Below are 17,179 nucleotides of genomic sequence, written 5' to 3'. Positions count from 1 at the left end.
ATGTTCTCAGGGAATAGCACTTACAGTTATTCAATTACCTTTAAAAAATCTCTGATTGTCATAAAAATTTAGCCATTAATCAAATATATGTCACAATCTATGCGCTTTGAATTATAAGGTAGTACACAGTCCATCTTTGCCTGTCAGCTCTATATATGGCTGGCAAAGAGTCTGACCTAATTTGTCTGATTATTTTTTTTTTTTGTAAACACACATCAACGCTTTTAGAGCAGAGTGTCCAGCCAGGAAAGATCAAGGTTTTCTCCTTGAAAAGAAATTTAGTATAATGTGATGTGGAGATCAAATTGTATACATCTTTCCTGGGTTCATAGTTTTCTAGTAAATATCATAGTGATATTTACTGCAGGTAAAATCCCTGAAAGTTGGGGTTCTGGACCATGTTTTCATACCTAGATGCTTGAAGTTATGTGACTAAATTAGTAAATGACCTAATACTGAATAATAATAATAATAAAGAACGGATTATCAAATGTGCAGAACGCTTACAGTCCCACTAACTCCTGTGCATAGTTTTTAAGCATTATTCTTCTGTTTGTTCCCTGTGATTTTGGGGGTTCACATCAGATAGTACATGTGCAAGTTTAGATTTGTATTGCTTAAGTGCCAGAAAAGGAATGAGAAGAATTTTTCTGTATGGAAACCTTTTATGGTTTTGTGATCATATGTGTTTTACCTGTTAAGATGGCTCTGCATATGATGACACAGCCAGAAAAATTGTGTGAGGGTAGAAAAAGAGCCGTTTCAGGAGAGGAGTTCATGACCCCAGGGGCTTGGTCTTCTGGAGATGAGGGTGCTGTGTTGCATCGGTTGCAGCCTCGTGACATGTACTGGATTAAGAAAGTGAAGACTTCCCGTCCTAGTGCTGATGGATTTATGTTGAAAGCTTTCCCGACATTGTGGTTTAACCCCAGCCAGCAACTAATAAATGATATTGATATCCCATATGGTATGGAATATCCCTTTGGTCAGCTGTGTCCCCTCCCAACTCCTTGTGTCCCCAGTCTGCTCGCTGGCAGGGCAGTGTGAGGACTTGACTCTGTGTCAGCACTGCTGAGCAGGAACTAAAACATCCCTGGGTTATCAGCACTGTTTCCAGCACAAATCCAACACACAGCCCATACTAGCTGCTACGAAGAAAATTAACTCTATCCTAGCCAAAACCAGCACACCTGAACAAACTAGAATTGTACTATGCGCTGTGGGACTGAAGCAGGTTGCTTGATGCAGAACCAAAGGAAAGCTCTGGATCACTAATGGAAGAGTTTAACTCCTCATAGCTGGAGCTGAATGCCTCTCTTTGCTGCAAAACATGTCCTAGCAAACGCTGTAGAGAGATGACGTTTTCTGTTTGGGCCTTGAGATTTATAATATGTATTTTCAACTAGGCAGCAATATTTGTTAGGGCCAGTTATCAATGTGAAATGGAGATTTGCCTTTCCAAAAAATATCAGAGTAGTTACTTAAATGGGAATGAAGTGGATGGTGCTGAACCTGGGGATGCCTCCATGGCTATTTCATGTTTTGTACAAGCAGCAGCTACCCTCAGTGCTTGTCTCAAGCTTCTGAGTGTTTGCACATGTGGCTGCACGTGCAGCGCAGCGCCTCTGAGACCAAATCCCATCCCAGCACTGGCATCATGGAATGGAAGTCTTCTCAGCTTGGTCTCGTTTGCACTCTCTATCCAAGCATTGTTACTCAATGAAAAAAAAGATAACTGAATGGCACACCTGTTTCAAATTGCAAGAAGTATTTCTTGGTATGTCCTTCATGCCTGGCTAGTGGAGATGGATGGAGGCAAGGGAGAGAGACTAATTTCCCCAGAGGTTCACTTTACAGCACTGCTTTCTCTGGTTGGATTTACGTGATACGTTATTGCTGCAAACCAACACTCGTGGCAGTTAGGCCAGATTGGCATAATTTAATATGGATTTTTATGCTGGGTTTATGATGCCTAACACCATTCCAGAGAAGCACAAGCTGTCATCTCCCGTGCTGCTCCCAGCATCTGATACAAACGCATCCACTCATGGACAGAGGTGCTGAGATTTGAATGCAGCCTGGCAAGTGGCTGGAGATGCCAGATGTGGTGGTGGAGGTCCTGCAGGCTTTCCCAGGCCCACGATTCTGTGACTACTTCATCACAATTGATGGTAACAAGAAAGGAGAACAAGGTGTTCTGCCTGGCCAAAACGCAAGGTGCTGCCTGCTCCTGGAAGCAAAATAGCCATACTCATAATCTGCATTTTAATTAGGTGGGTGAGCTTTGGAGCTCAGCTGTGTTCCCTAGTACCCAGCTTTGTGCTTCTCTGCTGCTGTTCTACCTCTGGCTGGTAAAGAGGCACTTCTGAAGGATCCCAAATCCTTTATTCTCCATTGATTGCTGTGGGTAGGGGAGTGCTGTCGTTCCCGTGTTGACTCCTGTCTTACCAGAAAAAGGGGAGAGGCTTCCAGCAATTGTCCAGGCAAAACCTCATAAGGATATTAGCTCTTGTTCATAAGCTCTGCTTTGAATCAAAGCTAGTGGCTTAAAGCTGTGAAATATATTAAGAGATTGTCAGTCCTTTGAGATGAGTAGTCCCAGAGAAGTCTGTACAAAATTGTTGCCTAAAAAGGAATTTGTACAACTTCTCCTCCTTCACTGCTTGGGTTCGAGACTTCCAACAAGTAATTCATTTACAGTCTGAGCTGGTTTACGTTTCTTCTCTATCTGTTTTTTGGAGGAGAGCAGACATAGGAACTTCATAATAAGTATTTAGCATACTGGAATGCATTTTTCATTGCACATATATATATTTCCTCAGGGTGCCTTTATACAAGGCTTGACATAAACTGTTAGCTGAGAAGGAGTGTCTGTTACAGCTTTCTGTATGATTTCTTGGAAGCTTTGCTTCAAAGGAGGCCTCCCCAGTTGCATTTAGCTCTTTTTTTGCATCTGTAATTGCAGCCTCTTTTCAGGGAACAGCAGGCTGTAGTATGTTACGATCTGTACAAAACATTTGGTAAGATATCTTGTCTGTAGTAATTATGTCTGCAGTAGGCATACAGGGTTTGATTGGGTTTTGGCCAATGAAAGTGAATTAAAAAGAAAAGCTCTTGACAATGCCAGATTATTAATGACTTAAACACAGGTGACCAGATAAGCACAGAGTTATCTGCAGATCGCATAGCTGATGTGCAGTGTGACTTCTAAAACCAGAAAAACTCATGAAGGTCATCAGGAGCAGGTGTGTGAGGGGTTTACTGAAACTTCAGTGGCAGAAAAAGAGAGTATATCTCAGGCTTATGGTTCTGAAGAGAGGAAGGTGAATGCTTTTTTTTTTTCCATGGGAGGCTGTATCAGAAAGAACTGGATGAATGGGATATTTCAAATTAATGGTACTAAGGAAAATGCGGAGCCTGGAGAATGCTTTTAATGAAAAATGGTTTGTTCCCCTGTTGGTTTTTTTTCTTGTTCAAATGTCTCTTCTGTAATTCCTGGATTATACTAATCTTCCACGCTTAGGATAGAGCTTTCATTCTTCGTTTAGTAGCCTGATAGACAGGCTTAGCACAAATTTACAAAATACTCAGTGGTAGTGTGCATATATATGAGGATGAGACTATCCTGTTTAGTACAGGACAGGATGCTGAAGCAGTAGGAGAAGCTTGGGAAGTCTTGCTGTATGAACGATGTCTCTGCCCGCTGGATTCTCAGGTTCTGCTCTCTCTCTTCCAGATGATGTCCCCATACGAACCTGGTTCCCAAAAGAGAACCTCTTCAGTTTTCAAACTGCTACTACAACTATGCAAGCGTAAGTTGTAAAAACCACTGCTGTAGCTTTTATTGTGTATCTTAAAGTTCACGACCCACTCAAAGCTGTATCTGAGAGCCTGGAGCAACTGAGTTGTACGTTTGGCACCACAGTCTGAGGGTGAGAGAGAGAACCTTGTCTCTTACTTTTGTGCTTATTGGTTCTCTTTCCTACTACGCCCACTTGTTTGGTTTTACCTTCTTTAACTCCTTGGGCTACCCAGCTCTTCTCTGCTTCCACTATTTTCTCTCTGGCACTGTGCCCTGTCCCTGGCTGCCTCCGCAGAGTGAGGGTCCTGCAGGAGCACCAGCTGAGACCTTCCACCACTTGCTTCTGCTGCAGCCACTGCCCCAAGGGAACGTTATTCCAGGTTTGCCCTGCATCTGTCACTCCAGAGTGCATCTCTCTATGATGAGACTTAGTCCTACAGCTTCTGTGCTGGCCTGGTCTTTTCAAGAAGGTGTCAATAAAATCTCTGCAAAGTGCGAACAGATCTGAGTTAGGAGCAGCCTTTCCCTCCACACTCCACACAGGTTTTGTGCCTCTGGTTGTTGTGTGTTGGGAGGAGGCAGTTCTTGAAGGACTGAAGAGAATAAGGGAAGCCTCATTTCCAAGTCGTACCCAGCTTGTCAGAAGTGCTGCCCTCCTAATTTCAAGTATTTCCTACCTGGCTAGAAAGCCAAGGCAAGCAATGAGGGAAAGGAGACACTATTCTGCCTTCTAAGGCCCCTCTCCAGCCTTGTCAACTTTTTTCCTGTGTCCTTCTTCCAATGTCTGTGTCACCCTCACCTCTAGTGCTCTCTTTATTTCTCCTTGTCTAATCTGGTGTTCTTTTTGTAATCTATTTCTCTGCCATTTCTTCTTTCCCTCACACCTTTCCCTTGCCAAATCCTTAAAAAGAGGCTGATTGTTGATCTGGGGATAACCCAGACTGGATCAGACCTGTAAGGACTGGTGCAGGGAGGGCTGGAGAGCACTGGGGACAGGGCTAGCTGCTGAGATATTGGAAAGAATCTGCATCCCCCAGAAAAAATGCTTGTCTTCGTGCCCTTCCCCTCCAGCTCTGCTGGAGATGTGCCACCCTGCAGCATGGGGAGCAGCGTGGGGGGGGCATTTGCCTGTGCCGGTCTGTGGAATCTGATGCACGGTGGTGGGGTGCTAATCCCACCCTGACAGTGGGAGTGAGGAGCCTCCGTGGGCTTCTGCTCCCTGTATTGTCCTAGTGCTGCTTCTCTTACCTGACCCCTATGTCCCCCTGCGTCTTTTCCAGGGATTCTAAATCTGGTGGCATCCCGGCGGGGCAGCGCTCCTGGGCACCAGGCTGACAGGGCCTGTGGGCAGTTTGACAGATACTTGCTTTGCTGTTTAAAAATGTTGGCTGGAAACAGCGAATGGTATTTTACAGTTCTGGTTTGACACGCCAAACCATGCACAAAATCAGCACGTTGCCTTTGGGCACATCCTTTGGTAGCTGAAGGCATCTTGGCTGGGCACAAGGTTTGTTGCAGGTTGGTGGCCCGTGTCAGGGCTTACAGGGCTTGAAAGCCAAAGTGAGGTTGGTTTGGGGAATTGTGCCCTCAGGAGGAGGGCACAGCTCCCTTGGTTAATGTAGCTCCTTGGTTAATATTTCTGGAGATTCTGTGCTGCCTCTAGGAATTGCATAGCAACATCTCCAGAAGTTCAGGGCACCCTCCCTTAGCTGGTTGGGTTGGCTCAGCCGGGTGCCCCTGTCCTCCTGGACTCTGCTCTAGTGTTTTCAGCCCGCTGTGCTTGCTTCCTTCGTAGACCAGACAGTGCGAGCTGACTTCACAAGTCTTTGTCACTGTGATGCTGAGCTCCGGTTGTAGCCTGATGGGCCATGCTCAGCTGTCAGTTGTACATCTGCATGTTATCTGGGTCTACGTGGACTTTAATTTGCATCCAAGCCACACGCCAGCACTGCCCCAGGGAGGATTTGTCTTGGTCAAGTAGGAGTCTCACCACTGAGAAATGTTTAATTTAAAAAGCAGTTTCCTTCCACCTAACAAGAAATGTTTCTTCTGGAGTGAGAATTCCCTCAAAACACTGTCCGGGGCTGAGCACTAATGAATTCCTCTTCTCTTTATTTTTCCCTGCGTCTCCTGGAATCTCTAGCATCTCGTAAGTATAATCTTCATTTTTTTGTTTCCTTGTCTGTTGGTGTCCTGAATAAATTCTCCTCTCCTCTCCTGTCCATCATATTCACTCATGCTTTCCCTACGCTAGGGCTGTTTGTCAGGTGGTGAGAGGTTAGATGGCTACACCTGGTAGGCCTACACAGATCACAGCACAACCATCCTCATCTTCAAAACAGAGGCTACAGTTGCTAGCATGCTTTTGTGCCTCTTGGTCCTGCTGTACAGAGGTTTTGTGTGTGCAGTCTCCTAGGTCCATTCCTCCGTAGCAGGGATGACGGCTGCTCGCCCCTATTTTTGGGCCAGGCTCTGGCCAGTCTTGTATTTGTTTTAGGAACAACTGCTTGTTCAGCCACCTACCCTAGGGAGTGAGGACCTTTGCTGTGGGGAGTCTTTTGCCTGGCCGCTGGTGTGCACGCAGTCCTGCGAGGGCTGGCTGCCTTCCTCGGTCAGCCTAACCTCTCTCTGTTGTCTGGTGAGAGCTTCCCTGTCTGTGTTTCGTGTCCTCTCCAGTTCAAAGCTGTGTAGTCGGTTAATGGCTTAAAATGGTTTCCCAGGGCGTTCAGGGGCTACGCAGAGAGGAAGAGACGGAAACGAGAGAATGATTCTGCAGCTGTTATACAGAGGTAGGGCCCGTTTTCTCCCATAGCTGTAACCTTGCCTGGTGTTGCATGGGCCCTTCGGGTGTCATTAGTGACGCTTGATGACATTGAACGTGGTTGTCCCTGTCTGTGTTGCTCTTTGTAGGGACACTAGCAGTGGCTGTGTTGGAAATGTGGAGGTGAATGATGCTGCAGTACTCAAGATAGCTGATCTCCATCTTCTTAAAGGAACACTGTCAAGTTTCTTTCAAGCTTCCAAATATAATAGGCAAGATCTGTGTTTCAGGCAGAGAAATATTTTATATATATATAAACACTTAAAGGCATAGTTTCCCCAGCCCTATCCCAAGTACTTGGAATTTGAGTTTAGCTGAATACTTTTATGTGCTGTTGCTGCATCTACAAATGCACCTCAAAAATGTGAGACCTAGACAAAGTTATTATCTCTGGTGTCCAGGAGTTTATTTTTTAAATCTTTTTTTAAAGAACAGGAATGAAAGAAAAAGAAAGGAAAGAAAAAGGGGACTGATCATTGTCTGGGTATTACAGAAGAGCCCTGTTTTCCCTCTGCTGGCTTCACAGGGCACATCACTTAGCCACTATGGTCATCAGAACTGTTCCATTTTTTTAAATGTGCCAAAGCTCCTGTATTTTGGCAGCCTGCTAAGAAGGGTAACACAGCATTTGTGCCATTGGTTAAAAACTTGCCACAATCACTTCAGCACTGTTCAAAACAAAGTAGGAGAAAAACATCAGGTTTTCTTAACTGGGAAATCGCTGGGAAGACACTGTTTTTAGCAACTTAAGGGTGGTGGGTTTTTTCATCAATAATGAAGAGAAATGAAAATCAAAATTAAAGATGTTGTAAATAAATGGACAGTGTATCTTTAAAAAGAAAGAGATTTCTCAGAATTTGTTAGACAGAGGTGAGTCTTTGTTAGAAAATGGCTTGTTTGTGTGGCTTGCAAGTACAGGAGTGGGGCTTGTATACCTCGGTGATGCTGTGTAGTCAGGACGGAGTCATGTCATCCTTGTTTTGAGGGGCCAGCACGTCCCTTCACCTCCTGTGAACACTGCAGGTCTAGGCAGGATTGTACAGGGGGACCCCATCTGCATTTATCTTGTCATAAAAAAGGAGATGGGATAGCAGCGATGGGGTTTTGGCTGTGCCATGCAAGCAGATTCTGGCCAACCGTAAGGATGCTGGCAGTTAGTGTTCAGATCTGTTCTCCAGGGAGCGAGGAGGACCCCAGCCCCACTGCAGTTTCGAATGCTTGTGGTGCAGCCCTTCATGGCCTCTGGTGTTTTGGAAGTTCAGTTGTTATCGCACAGCTCTTCGGTGCTTGGCCCTGTGTGTCTGGTGCGCAAGGAGGCTAGTTTGTGCGGCATGGCACACAGTGGTGTTGCCTCGAGGGTGAGTGATGTCCAGTGGTTTGCTGAACCTTGTGGCGGCTGCAAGGAGGAGCTGGGGAGAAGAGCGTGAGAGGTGCTGTCGGGAGTTTTGCAGAGCTTGGATGTATGTCAGTAATTCTGTCGCTGACCTCTGTTTGGGTAATGAAAAGGCTTCGCTGCAGAGCGTGAATGATCCGCTGCAGGCAGAGCTGCAGAGTGTGTGCGGTGGGGCTGCCGTGTCTTGGAGACCCTTTGGCCAGGATGGATACTGTGGAGGTGGCATAGGGTCACGCAGACCATATGGCAAGCTGGAGCCTGTCAGGAGATGGACTCTTCAGGAAATGGAGTCGTGAGGAGATGTTATCATTGTAACTTGAGGGGTTGTTGCTGTATTTTGATGGGTGAAGAGATCTTGATAATTATCAAGTAACACCGGGTTTTCTGGGTGCAGTTGCCAGGATGCCCACATTAGGAGGCAGTCCCAGGTTTGCACTTCCTTTCCAAAGTGCCCTTTTTTTTTTTTCTTTAAAGAAACGAGAAGAAAAAGGCTTTTGTCCCATTCTCTGAGCATTTAGTGTGATGGTTAACCTTGAGCAGCTGGATTCTCCCTGGAGCTGCTCTCCACAGTATTTAGGAGATGTATCTAGACAGCTGCCCTCATGGGAGAGACCAAGCTGTCTAGGCAGCTGGGAGCATCACTCCTCCATGGCGAAGACTGCTTTACTCCCCCTTCCCCCCAGGGTCTGAAGAAGCTCCTCTGTGGAGAGGACAACTGAGCATTTAACAGAAAAACAGATCGTACTCCAAAATGCCAAAAGCCCAAAGGATGTAACAGTGGCCTTGGCAATTAACATTGTTGTTCAGTCTGGTATGATCTTGGTCTCACAATTGACCATAAAGATTTTCATTCTGATGATTTACAACATACGTCAAAGACCTTTCTGTGTAAAGAATGACCCTGTTTCCCTCTAAAATACTGTATTTATTTAGTAATGTGCAGTAAGACAGCCCACATTCCTAGTCGTCATGCACTCCAGAAGGCTTTGTACAGAGAGCCAGTCCCACTTGTGTTAGTGAAGGAAATTGTTTTAGTTACTTGTCTAAAGGGCACAGTTGTCTGATCCACAGCAGTGAATCTTCACGTACCTAAGCAGAGCTAAAATAAATCTTTGGGAAACGACATTAATAGCCCAAGTGCAGATGGAAATTTGTCATGGAATAATGTTGCTTCCAGCTTCATTACCCAGCTGCTAGTTTTCCTTCTTGAGCTGCTGTATTTGGATCCTGATGACAACGTGGGATCCAAAGCCAAAGTAGGGGACCGTGCAGAAGGTGGTGTGGCTTAAGTACTCTCCCACGAGGGCTGTGTTTGTGTTGACCTCTCTGGATAGCAGTAAGCGTATCTGACTTTCTCTGAACAACTTCATGTCGGTGCTGGGAGTGTCTTCTAGTCCAATTAGTTTGCTAAAGCATCTGCATGGTTGTAACATGGCCTTACTCATCCCACTAACTTGTGTGTGAGCCAGAGGACTTGTCATTTTACCTGTTTCACCAGCAGTAGTCTCTGTTGCTTGATATCTGTGGGGTATGTCGGTGGGGCAGAAGGAAATCGAGGAAGGCTCCTCGACTCCATGCAGGCTGCTAATACACGGGTTCACTGCCACCCCTGGGGCCATGGGGGCTGCACTGCAGGGTGAAATCAACCTGACTAAGTAGCGTTCACAGAGGGGTTACACTTTTCTTGATAGTCCATGTGTTGCTTCTTCCTTGTGTCTCTTCGGGTGTCCTGTTTGGTTCCTGTCCTGTTTGGTTCCTGTCTAGGTGAGTAATGAGAAGCAGGTCCCTTGCAACTCGGAGGGGCTGGACACGGAGTCCCTCTGCCATGGTCTCTCAGGAGCGGCTGGGATGGTCTGTCCTACACAGACTTGACTACGGGGTATATCTGCTCCCCAGGGCTTCTCCTCTGGTGGGCTTTCCCCTGGAGCTGTGTACTCTGCAGCCCCGCTGAACTCTGCCTGGGAGCCCTGGGCAGGGAAGCTCGTGGTTAGGCAGGCAGAGAGCAAGCCCATGAGGTAGTCAGCCTTGGTGAATGGTGCTGTTTGGGAGGAAGAAGCTGCTTCAGGCTTTCCCAGCTCTTTGCCCCGGAGAGCAGTATGGGCTGCATGGTTGCTAACAGTACGGGTGGGATTTTAGAGCAGCTGGTGTGAATGGGTTTGGGAGTGAGCACAGCCATGACCATGGTGCCTGCATGCTGCCTAGCAGCGCAGAGCCTGGGCGCTCCGCTTTCCTTCTGAAGCGTGTGTGGAAGAAAGGAGAGAGGGGAGCAGTTACTGCTCTTTCCCAGGAGAAGAGGGAGCATTGCCAAGCGTGGGCAGCGGCTGTGTCTTCAGCACAGTTACAGCACAGGTGTGCCTCAGTCATAAGAAAGTGAACACAGGCCGTGAGAACGGGACTGCCGTGCAGAACCTCACTTGCCGGACCACCAGAAACACTCATGCTCTTGACAAACATCACCATCCCCAGCACTAAGTAGGTGCAGGCTGGGAACCTGGTCTGCAGCTTTTGAGTGCCCAGAAAGAAATATGCTGTCTTCCCAATTTGACTTTTTATTCTCCCAGAGTTTTTTCCAGTTCTGCTGGACCCGGGTATTGCTTTGTATTACTTTTCTCAGAGGTTGTGTTTGGCCTTTCTTTTAGGAATTTTCGGAAGCACCTCCGCATGGTGGGGAGCCGAAGGGTTAAAGCACAAAGTAAGTGAGCACCTGTAAGATGTGGCTGTGAGGAGTTGGGGTTTGTGCTGGTGGGACACTGGGAACCCTGCGTTATGTGCAGACGCGGGTATAAAGCACCTAGCATTGGGCTGGAGGAAGGATTTGACCGGTGCCATTTTACCCTACAAAAAAGAAGGCCAGGTTATTGCAAGTCTCCAGGACGCATGGATGTCTGCGAGCAGCCTGTAGGCTGTTTCCAAGGACCCTCTGCCTTGGCCATGGGAGATCTCTGTGGCCTCAGTGGAAGGAGAGCTGCAACGTCCTTGTCCCACGTGCACCTGGTTCTCAGTGATCACCGGCGTAGACGCTTGCGAGGAGAACCAGAGCTGGGTTCAGCAGTGGAGCTGGCGAGGGACTGCCTGGACTCCTACTGAAGCTGCGGACCAGCTGTGGCTCCCTGGGGACAGTTGGTGCTTTATGTGCCACGCAGACTGGTGGCTTTCTCTTCTCCTTCCCTGACAACTGCCATCTGCAGCAAGACCTGGGGGAAAGTTGCCTGGTGGGAGCTGAGAGGACAGTGGAAGGGAGAAAGAAGAGGAACAGGGAAGAGATTGAAGCAAGGGGGAAATAAGGGAGTGTTATGCCTCACTAGGGAAGAAATCACTTCTTAGGCCTAGGAAATGGTGGTTCTTTTTCCCTGAGGAAGGCAACACTCCTCCGTAACTTGGTTGGGGCAGCTCCCTTATCGCTCTGAAATGGCTGAGATTGGTCTAACTGGCTCCCGAGAGCTGAGGATTGTTCCAGAAGAGGAAACAGCTTGTTCTTCCCAGCCCCTGGCCAGGCATCATGTACAGGCTGCACACAGCAAAGCATTGCTGTGTTGAATTTGCAGTTTTTCCTTTCTCATATGCTGTGGGAAGTGAACAGCAAAGAGCACTACCCTTTAAAGTGTCTTTATTGGCATCTGAGTTAACACTGCCTGAAATGAACAGGGCTTACCTCCTGCTAGAGCTGTCTGGAAGTTCAGGCATGTCTCTCTGCCTTGGTAACTCTCGGGTCATGTTTTCAAAGTTTTCTTCATGTGCACAATAGCTAAAGGCCTGGTTTTAAACAAAAGCTGAGGATGGAGATCACCTGAAGAACTTACTATGTGATTTGTCTCCCTGGACAGCCCCACTTGGACACACTGCAGCAGAGGACAGGTTGCTTCTCAGCTCTTGTAATGCAGATCTAAAGTGAATTCCTGTGCTGCTGCCATGAGATGATGTTACTAGATACACTGCCACAAACTTGCTGTCTGCTACCAGAAATAGGTGTTAGTGGCTATAAGTGGCTGTTAATCTAGGCATAGTGGCTTTCACATGGGCTTGCCAAGTCAGACGTTGTCATTGGCAGTTCCTAGGAATTTGCCTGCAGTGCAGCCAGCTGTGCCAAGCTCCTTGGATTCCGCTCAGGAAATGCAGGTACAAACAATATAATGCCCATGGGGGAAAAGAAAAGAAAGCCGGAGGAGGAGTGCTCACAAGAGTGCAGGCGAGCAAAAACTGAAGGATCTCCTTTTTCGCAAGACAATGTATAGAGCGTGAGCTTTCCAGAGTCCCCCGCTCTGTTTGGTCCAGCTCTGGTTGGGATGTCATTAGAACATGAAGGGAGAACTGACTGGAGAACGACTGCCTTCATCTGGTTGTGTATGTGTCGTTAGCTGTTGAGTACATCTTCCTGTGAGGCCTTTGAGTCGGAGCATTTACACTGGGACACTGGCATAACCTTGATTAAATTGAGGTTTGGGCTGCGTGCGTTTGAGGAGAGACCATCAAGTGTCCTCCTTTTTCTGTGTTACATATCCCATAATGGTCCTGCTCAGAAAGTGGGCACTTTGTCTTCTGCTGTCTAGAAGACAGACCTTTGCTGTGTGGAAAGGACTCGCGTTTGGCAAGCAGAAGAAAAGCACGAGGGAGTCTGTGATGTGTGGCTTTGGTGGAAATCTACTGGATGTTTTGTTTTGCTGGCAGCAACAGAGGTGGCTTTGGAGTCTGTTAATGTCGTGCTTTGGTTTTATCCTAGCATTTGCCGAACGGCGTGAGAGGAGCTTCAGCAGGTCCTGGAGTGACCCGACTCCCATCAAAGCTGATTCCTTCCATGACTCTCGAGAAAGTGAGTTCTGAGTCCTTTGAGCTTCCTCCTGTGGCCAAACCCTCCAGCTGAGGTGTTGACTGAAGTCCCACTGGAGTAACTCCTCTGTGCCCTTTTGTCCCATCTGTGATCCTTTTAGTTTCATGAGCTCTGAGCAAAAAACACTCCAGGTATATGCACCTGTTCATCTGTGTGTACCTGCATTTATTTGTAGAGCACAGCGCATCTAACCTCATGCTATTGTGCAGTTGCCAAAGGATACCCAGTGGTACAGCTCTCTTACAGCCCTCCGGTCCCATCATTCCTAATTTGCTTGGGACCAAAACAGCTACCTGGAAGCACACCAGTCCAAGGCTGCATTCACCATGGTGGGGCTAACCTGCCTGGCTTCCCATGCAAGAGCCCCTTCTGAGCTCTTTCCTAGGCTAGAATAGCTCAAGAGCACAGCTGTGGTGCTCCATGAGATGTAGCTTTGATTTCCTTCTGGTTGCACAGATGATAGCTTAGGGCAATCTGATCTTCCTTTGGGCTGCCAGGAATTCCTCTGGGAATCCCCAGTAATTCTGCAGTGTTCTGCTTGTGGGGACTGAGATGCTGTTGTGTTAATTTACGGAAGGAAATGCCAGCATCTTCTCACTGTCTTTTTATAAAGGGAATGGCTGTTTTACCCAGGTTTTATTGAAACTCTGTAGGCAAGGGACTTGGTGGATATGAGTTTGCCTATGTTGAAATGGGTTGTATTGTGAATGAATTTCACTAATGAAATGAACTGACCTACCAGGTAAGCATGAGATCCAGGCCTTCTACCTGTAGAAAACTCTGTACCAGGTTGTACGGGGAGATGTATGCAAGACCAGTTCAAAACGTGACCTGATGGTTCCTTTGCAGTCTGATTCCTCCCCGCTCCCTCAGCTAACTCGGAGGCGAATGGAAAAGACGTGGCTCAGACAGGCTTCAGGCACTGCCCGGTGACACTTGGACATCCCAAAAGGCACAAATAGCGGCATCTCAGTTCTCTTTCCTTAGTCCCTGGCTTCAGGGAACCATATCTAATTTTAACCTTTAACGGTCAATTATATTCCTTCCAGATGTTGTTTTTTTTTCCCCAGGAGGCATTGAAGGCCAACAGGTAAGGTCAATTTGGAGAGCAAATTCAAGTATACCGTTGCAGTCCTGGTGTGTTTGCTACGGCTGTCCTCACGGTCTGGGATGTCTCTGCCAGGATCAGTTTGACCAACACAGCAGAGTTTCTTTATAATCGTTCAGAAGACATAGAGCAGTAATTATTACAAGGAGACCAGCTTTGAAGTCTTTGGACTTTTTGCTCATCAGCTTGGCAATGTTAAAGTGTAGAGCATCTGTCCGTGTTCTGTCTCTTCTCATTTCTGAAATGACAGGGTGACTGTTGTGAATTAGCATTTGAAAGGGTAACCTGGTGACTGTGAGAGTGATGAAAAGTCATGTGATACGTGTTACCAGGCTCTGCGTGTGCACTCTTCATTCGTTAAATGTTTGCCTGTTCAGAGATGCCAGCCCCAAAGAGTGGTGTCTGTCACTCTGTGGAAGAAAGGAGGGCACAAGTCTCATGGCTTGTGGTACCTCTTGCGAGCTAGCTGCCAGGCAGGATCGAGTGGGGAAGGCAAGCTGTTCTACCCTAGTAACGCAGGCTGTGTTCTGGCAGGCCATGACCTTCAGGATTCCTGCGGCACTTTGGATGGTGACTTTGACTTGAACTGGGAAGCAGAAAAGGAACTTGAAGCCATGGCGTGTGATGGAGAAGACTTTATTCCACCAAAAATAATGGTGAGGATTTCCAGCTCAGCTACCTGTATCTCCTCAGGCTCTGTCTGTCCTTTCAGAGGTGCTGAGTTTAGGATTGTCATGGGCAGAGGCAGGTCTTCAGTATGGGCAGCTCTTCTGGTGTGAGTGAGAGTCACTCAGGGATCAGCCAAGACATGACATGGTATTCAGCATCTGTTATTACTGGGGATAGTGTGCTGAAAGAAAACTAGACGCGGAAGAAACCTGTAGTCCAACCCCAAATCAGAGCAGGACTGTCACCAGCACGGAATTGAGTTAGCCCGAGTCATGATAACTCTGACAATAGACACCCCAGTCCCAGCAGTCCCTCGCTCGTGTTTTTACTTGCCTGATTCGCTTTGGAGCCATATGTCATCCCTTGAGATGCTTTCAGCTCCTTTATCATTCCTTGATACTAGACTTCCCCCCGTGCTCCCTGCTGCTGTGCCCTGTGGGGTTTGGCAGACAGGACCAGGGTCTGACACATCCCTTCTCTGGCCACATGCACAAGTACTCGGGCAAAACAGGGTCTCAAGCTTCCAGCTTGTTCTCAGGGCAGCATTCCCAGTCCAGCACAGCAGTACCGTGTTGGAATGGGTCCTGCTAAGACTTGGGAAGAGTGAAGGACATGGGGACGGTCTGCTGCTAGATCTGTTCCCAGGCTCTCTGTACAGACTCAGCCCTAAAGCACCCTCAGGGCAAAGTGACCAGGTGAGACCCAAACGCTAGGAACCCAGCGCTTGGGTTTGTTCAGCCCTTGACACCTCTAGTGTGTCTCCCCGGGTGGTGTATGGGATGAGTGTCCGTCCATAGACTCTGTATACTGTGCCTCTTCAGAAACTTTACGTTAACTCCCTCGTGGCCAAAGCAGTGATGTGCTGCCTGCCAGGAGGGGGGGCTTTGAAGCCAGCCCCAGCTGAAGCCCAGGCTGCACTTAGGAGCCCACCAGCACTACTGCCTGCTCCCTTCTCGCAGCAATGCGCAGAGGCGCCTGAAATCACAGCACAGCCGAGTTGCCCGTGTTCCCATAGCCCTTTGGCTTGTGCTGGTGGCAGGTCCATCCTCTGAGGCTCTCCTGCTGATGGAACCAGCTGAAGCTTCAGCCAGTGTTGCCAGGCAGCCTGCATCTGCCTGACATCCTGTGGCTGTGTCTACCTGTGCCTGACGCCATTTCATCCCTCGGCTGGTTCCTCTTCGGGTGTACAGTCCCACCACCAGCCAGCTACGCGTGCCAGTTTTAACAATCCTCTGCAGCCAGGAGCAAAGACCCTGGCACAGAGGAAGGCTGTACAGGAATCGCCTTTACTGGGTACAGCCATTCGTGGTGACGCACGAGCTTTTTCATCCTCTGTGCACACTGGTCTCCCCTTTGAAAACTCTTATCTTGGGCTCGGTCCTGCCTTTTAGGCAGAGCTGTGTGCTCGTTTGTTGGGGGTCGAGGAGACTGTGACACGTGGTGTACTTGGCAGGCCTGGGGGTGCTCTGCAGTGGAGCAAAGGCTTGGAGGACCTTCCCCAGGGATGCAGGTAGGCTGAGTTAGCTGCTAGTTAGTAACACCTCAGAGGAACTGAACAGGGCGCTGTTATCACGGCCTTTGTGCTTCTGTCCAGACTCTTACTGGCTCCTCCTCATGCTGTTGCACTTCTTGTTTCTCCTTCCAGCTCATTTCTTCCAAGGTGCCCAAAGCAGAGTATGTCCCAACAATTATCCGCAGGGACGATCCCTCTATCATCCCCATTCTCTATGTAAGTATGTCGCGTCTGCCATGTCTGAATGTGTGGGAACAGGCTTCATATGGAGAACTTTTTCTTTTTTAGTCCCTATCCCTAGTTCCTGTTACAGTGATTCCAAAACACTGATGTGATTCGGAAAGGCTGTCAGGAAAGGGCTAGGGGTGTGCTAAACCCAGATTTGGGGGCTGGGATTGCTTTGGGGGAGCTCGGGTCAAGGTGGAAGAGTAAGGTGGAGTAAAAACTGCACGTGTGGGCTGCCAGACTATGCAGGCACAGCCAGGCAGCATGGGGAGGTTAACAAGGGGAGGCAGGACAGGCCTGAGCACCCAAGCAGAGCTGTGTGCTGCCAAGCTTAGGGCTCCTCCTTGTGCTCAGCCTTGGACAGGATGAGCAGGACCTCAGGGCTCTGCAGTGAACCATGAACCCCATCACCCTGTGTGCAGTGGTGTGTCCCTGTAAGTCATTAATTTAACCTTAATTTTTCACTCCAAGTCCTGCCTGAGCAGGTGTTTGAAACACCAGCAAGGAGTCATGGGTCTTTTTTTCCTAATCGCTTTATAGTCCTGTAATTTGAAAAAGAAGAGTGGGACTGACAGCCCAGAAAACTCAGTCTCCGCATGCAGCAGGCAGTGCTGTGGGAGGCTTTAGCTTTGCCGCCTCTCCGAGAGTTGTCTGGTTGTCCTGAGGACCCTGCGATGCCAGAGGCAGGTGTGCTGGGAGCGTGGCTGTTTGCCAGCTTGAACACGTGTAGAGCCGGAGGCTGGCTACACAACATGGGCCAAGAGGCAAATACACGCTGCTGACGCTGACTGTACGGGTGGTGTGTGCTTTGGATTTGTCTGCA

At 48.2% G+C, this 17,179-nt stretch overlaps 1 protein-coding gene across 6 annotated transcripts in view; it reads left to right on the top strand.

Moving 5' to 3' along the window:
• NSMF (NMDA receptor synaptonuclear signaling and neuronal migration factor) overlaps positions 1–17,179 on the top strand; it is a 52,832-nt gene that overhangs the window by 21,841 nt on the left and 13,812 nt on the right. The window contains exons 4-10 of one of the 6 annotated variants that reach the window (XM_037400606.1): positions 3,737–3,812; positions 5,946–5,951; positions 6,523–6,591; positions 10,656–10,708; positions 12,734–12,823; positions 14,484–14,605; positions 16,264–16,347. In XM_037400606.1, coding sequence (XP_037256503.1) covers positions 3,737–3,812; positions 5,946–5,951; positions 6,523–6,591; positions 10,656–10,708; positions 12,734–12,823; positions 14,484–14,605; positions 16,264–16,347 — 500 coding nt within the window. The remainder of the gene's footprint in view (positions 1–3,736; positions 3,813–5,945; positions 5,952–6,522; positions 6,592–10,655; positions 10,709–12,733; positions 12,824–14,483; positions 14,606–16,263; positions 16,348–17,179) is intronic. The other 5 variants (XM_037400609.1, XM_037400607.1, XM_037400610.1 and 2 more) reach the window with 5 other exon arrangements.

The sequence above is a fragment of the Falco rusticolus genome, chromosome 9 (genome assembly GCF_015220075.1).
Source record: "Falco rusticolus isolate bFalRus1 chromosome 9, bFalRus1.pri, whole genome shotgun sequence".
Taxonomy (NCBI): Eukaryota; Metazoa; Chordata; class Aves; order Falconiformes; family Falconidae; genus Falco; species Falco rusticolus.
Note: the sequence above shows the minus strand (reverse complement) of the source record. Positions and strands in the feature narration are given on the sequence as shown.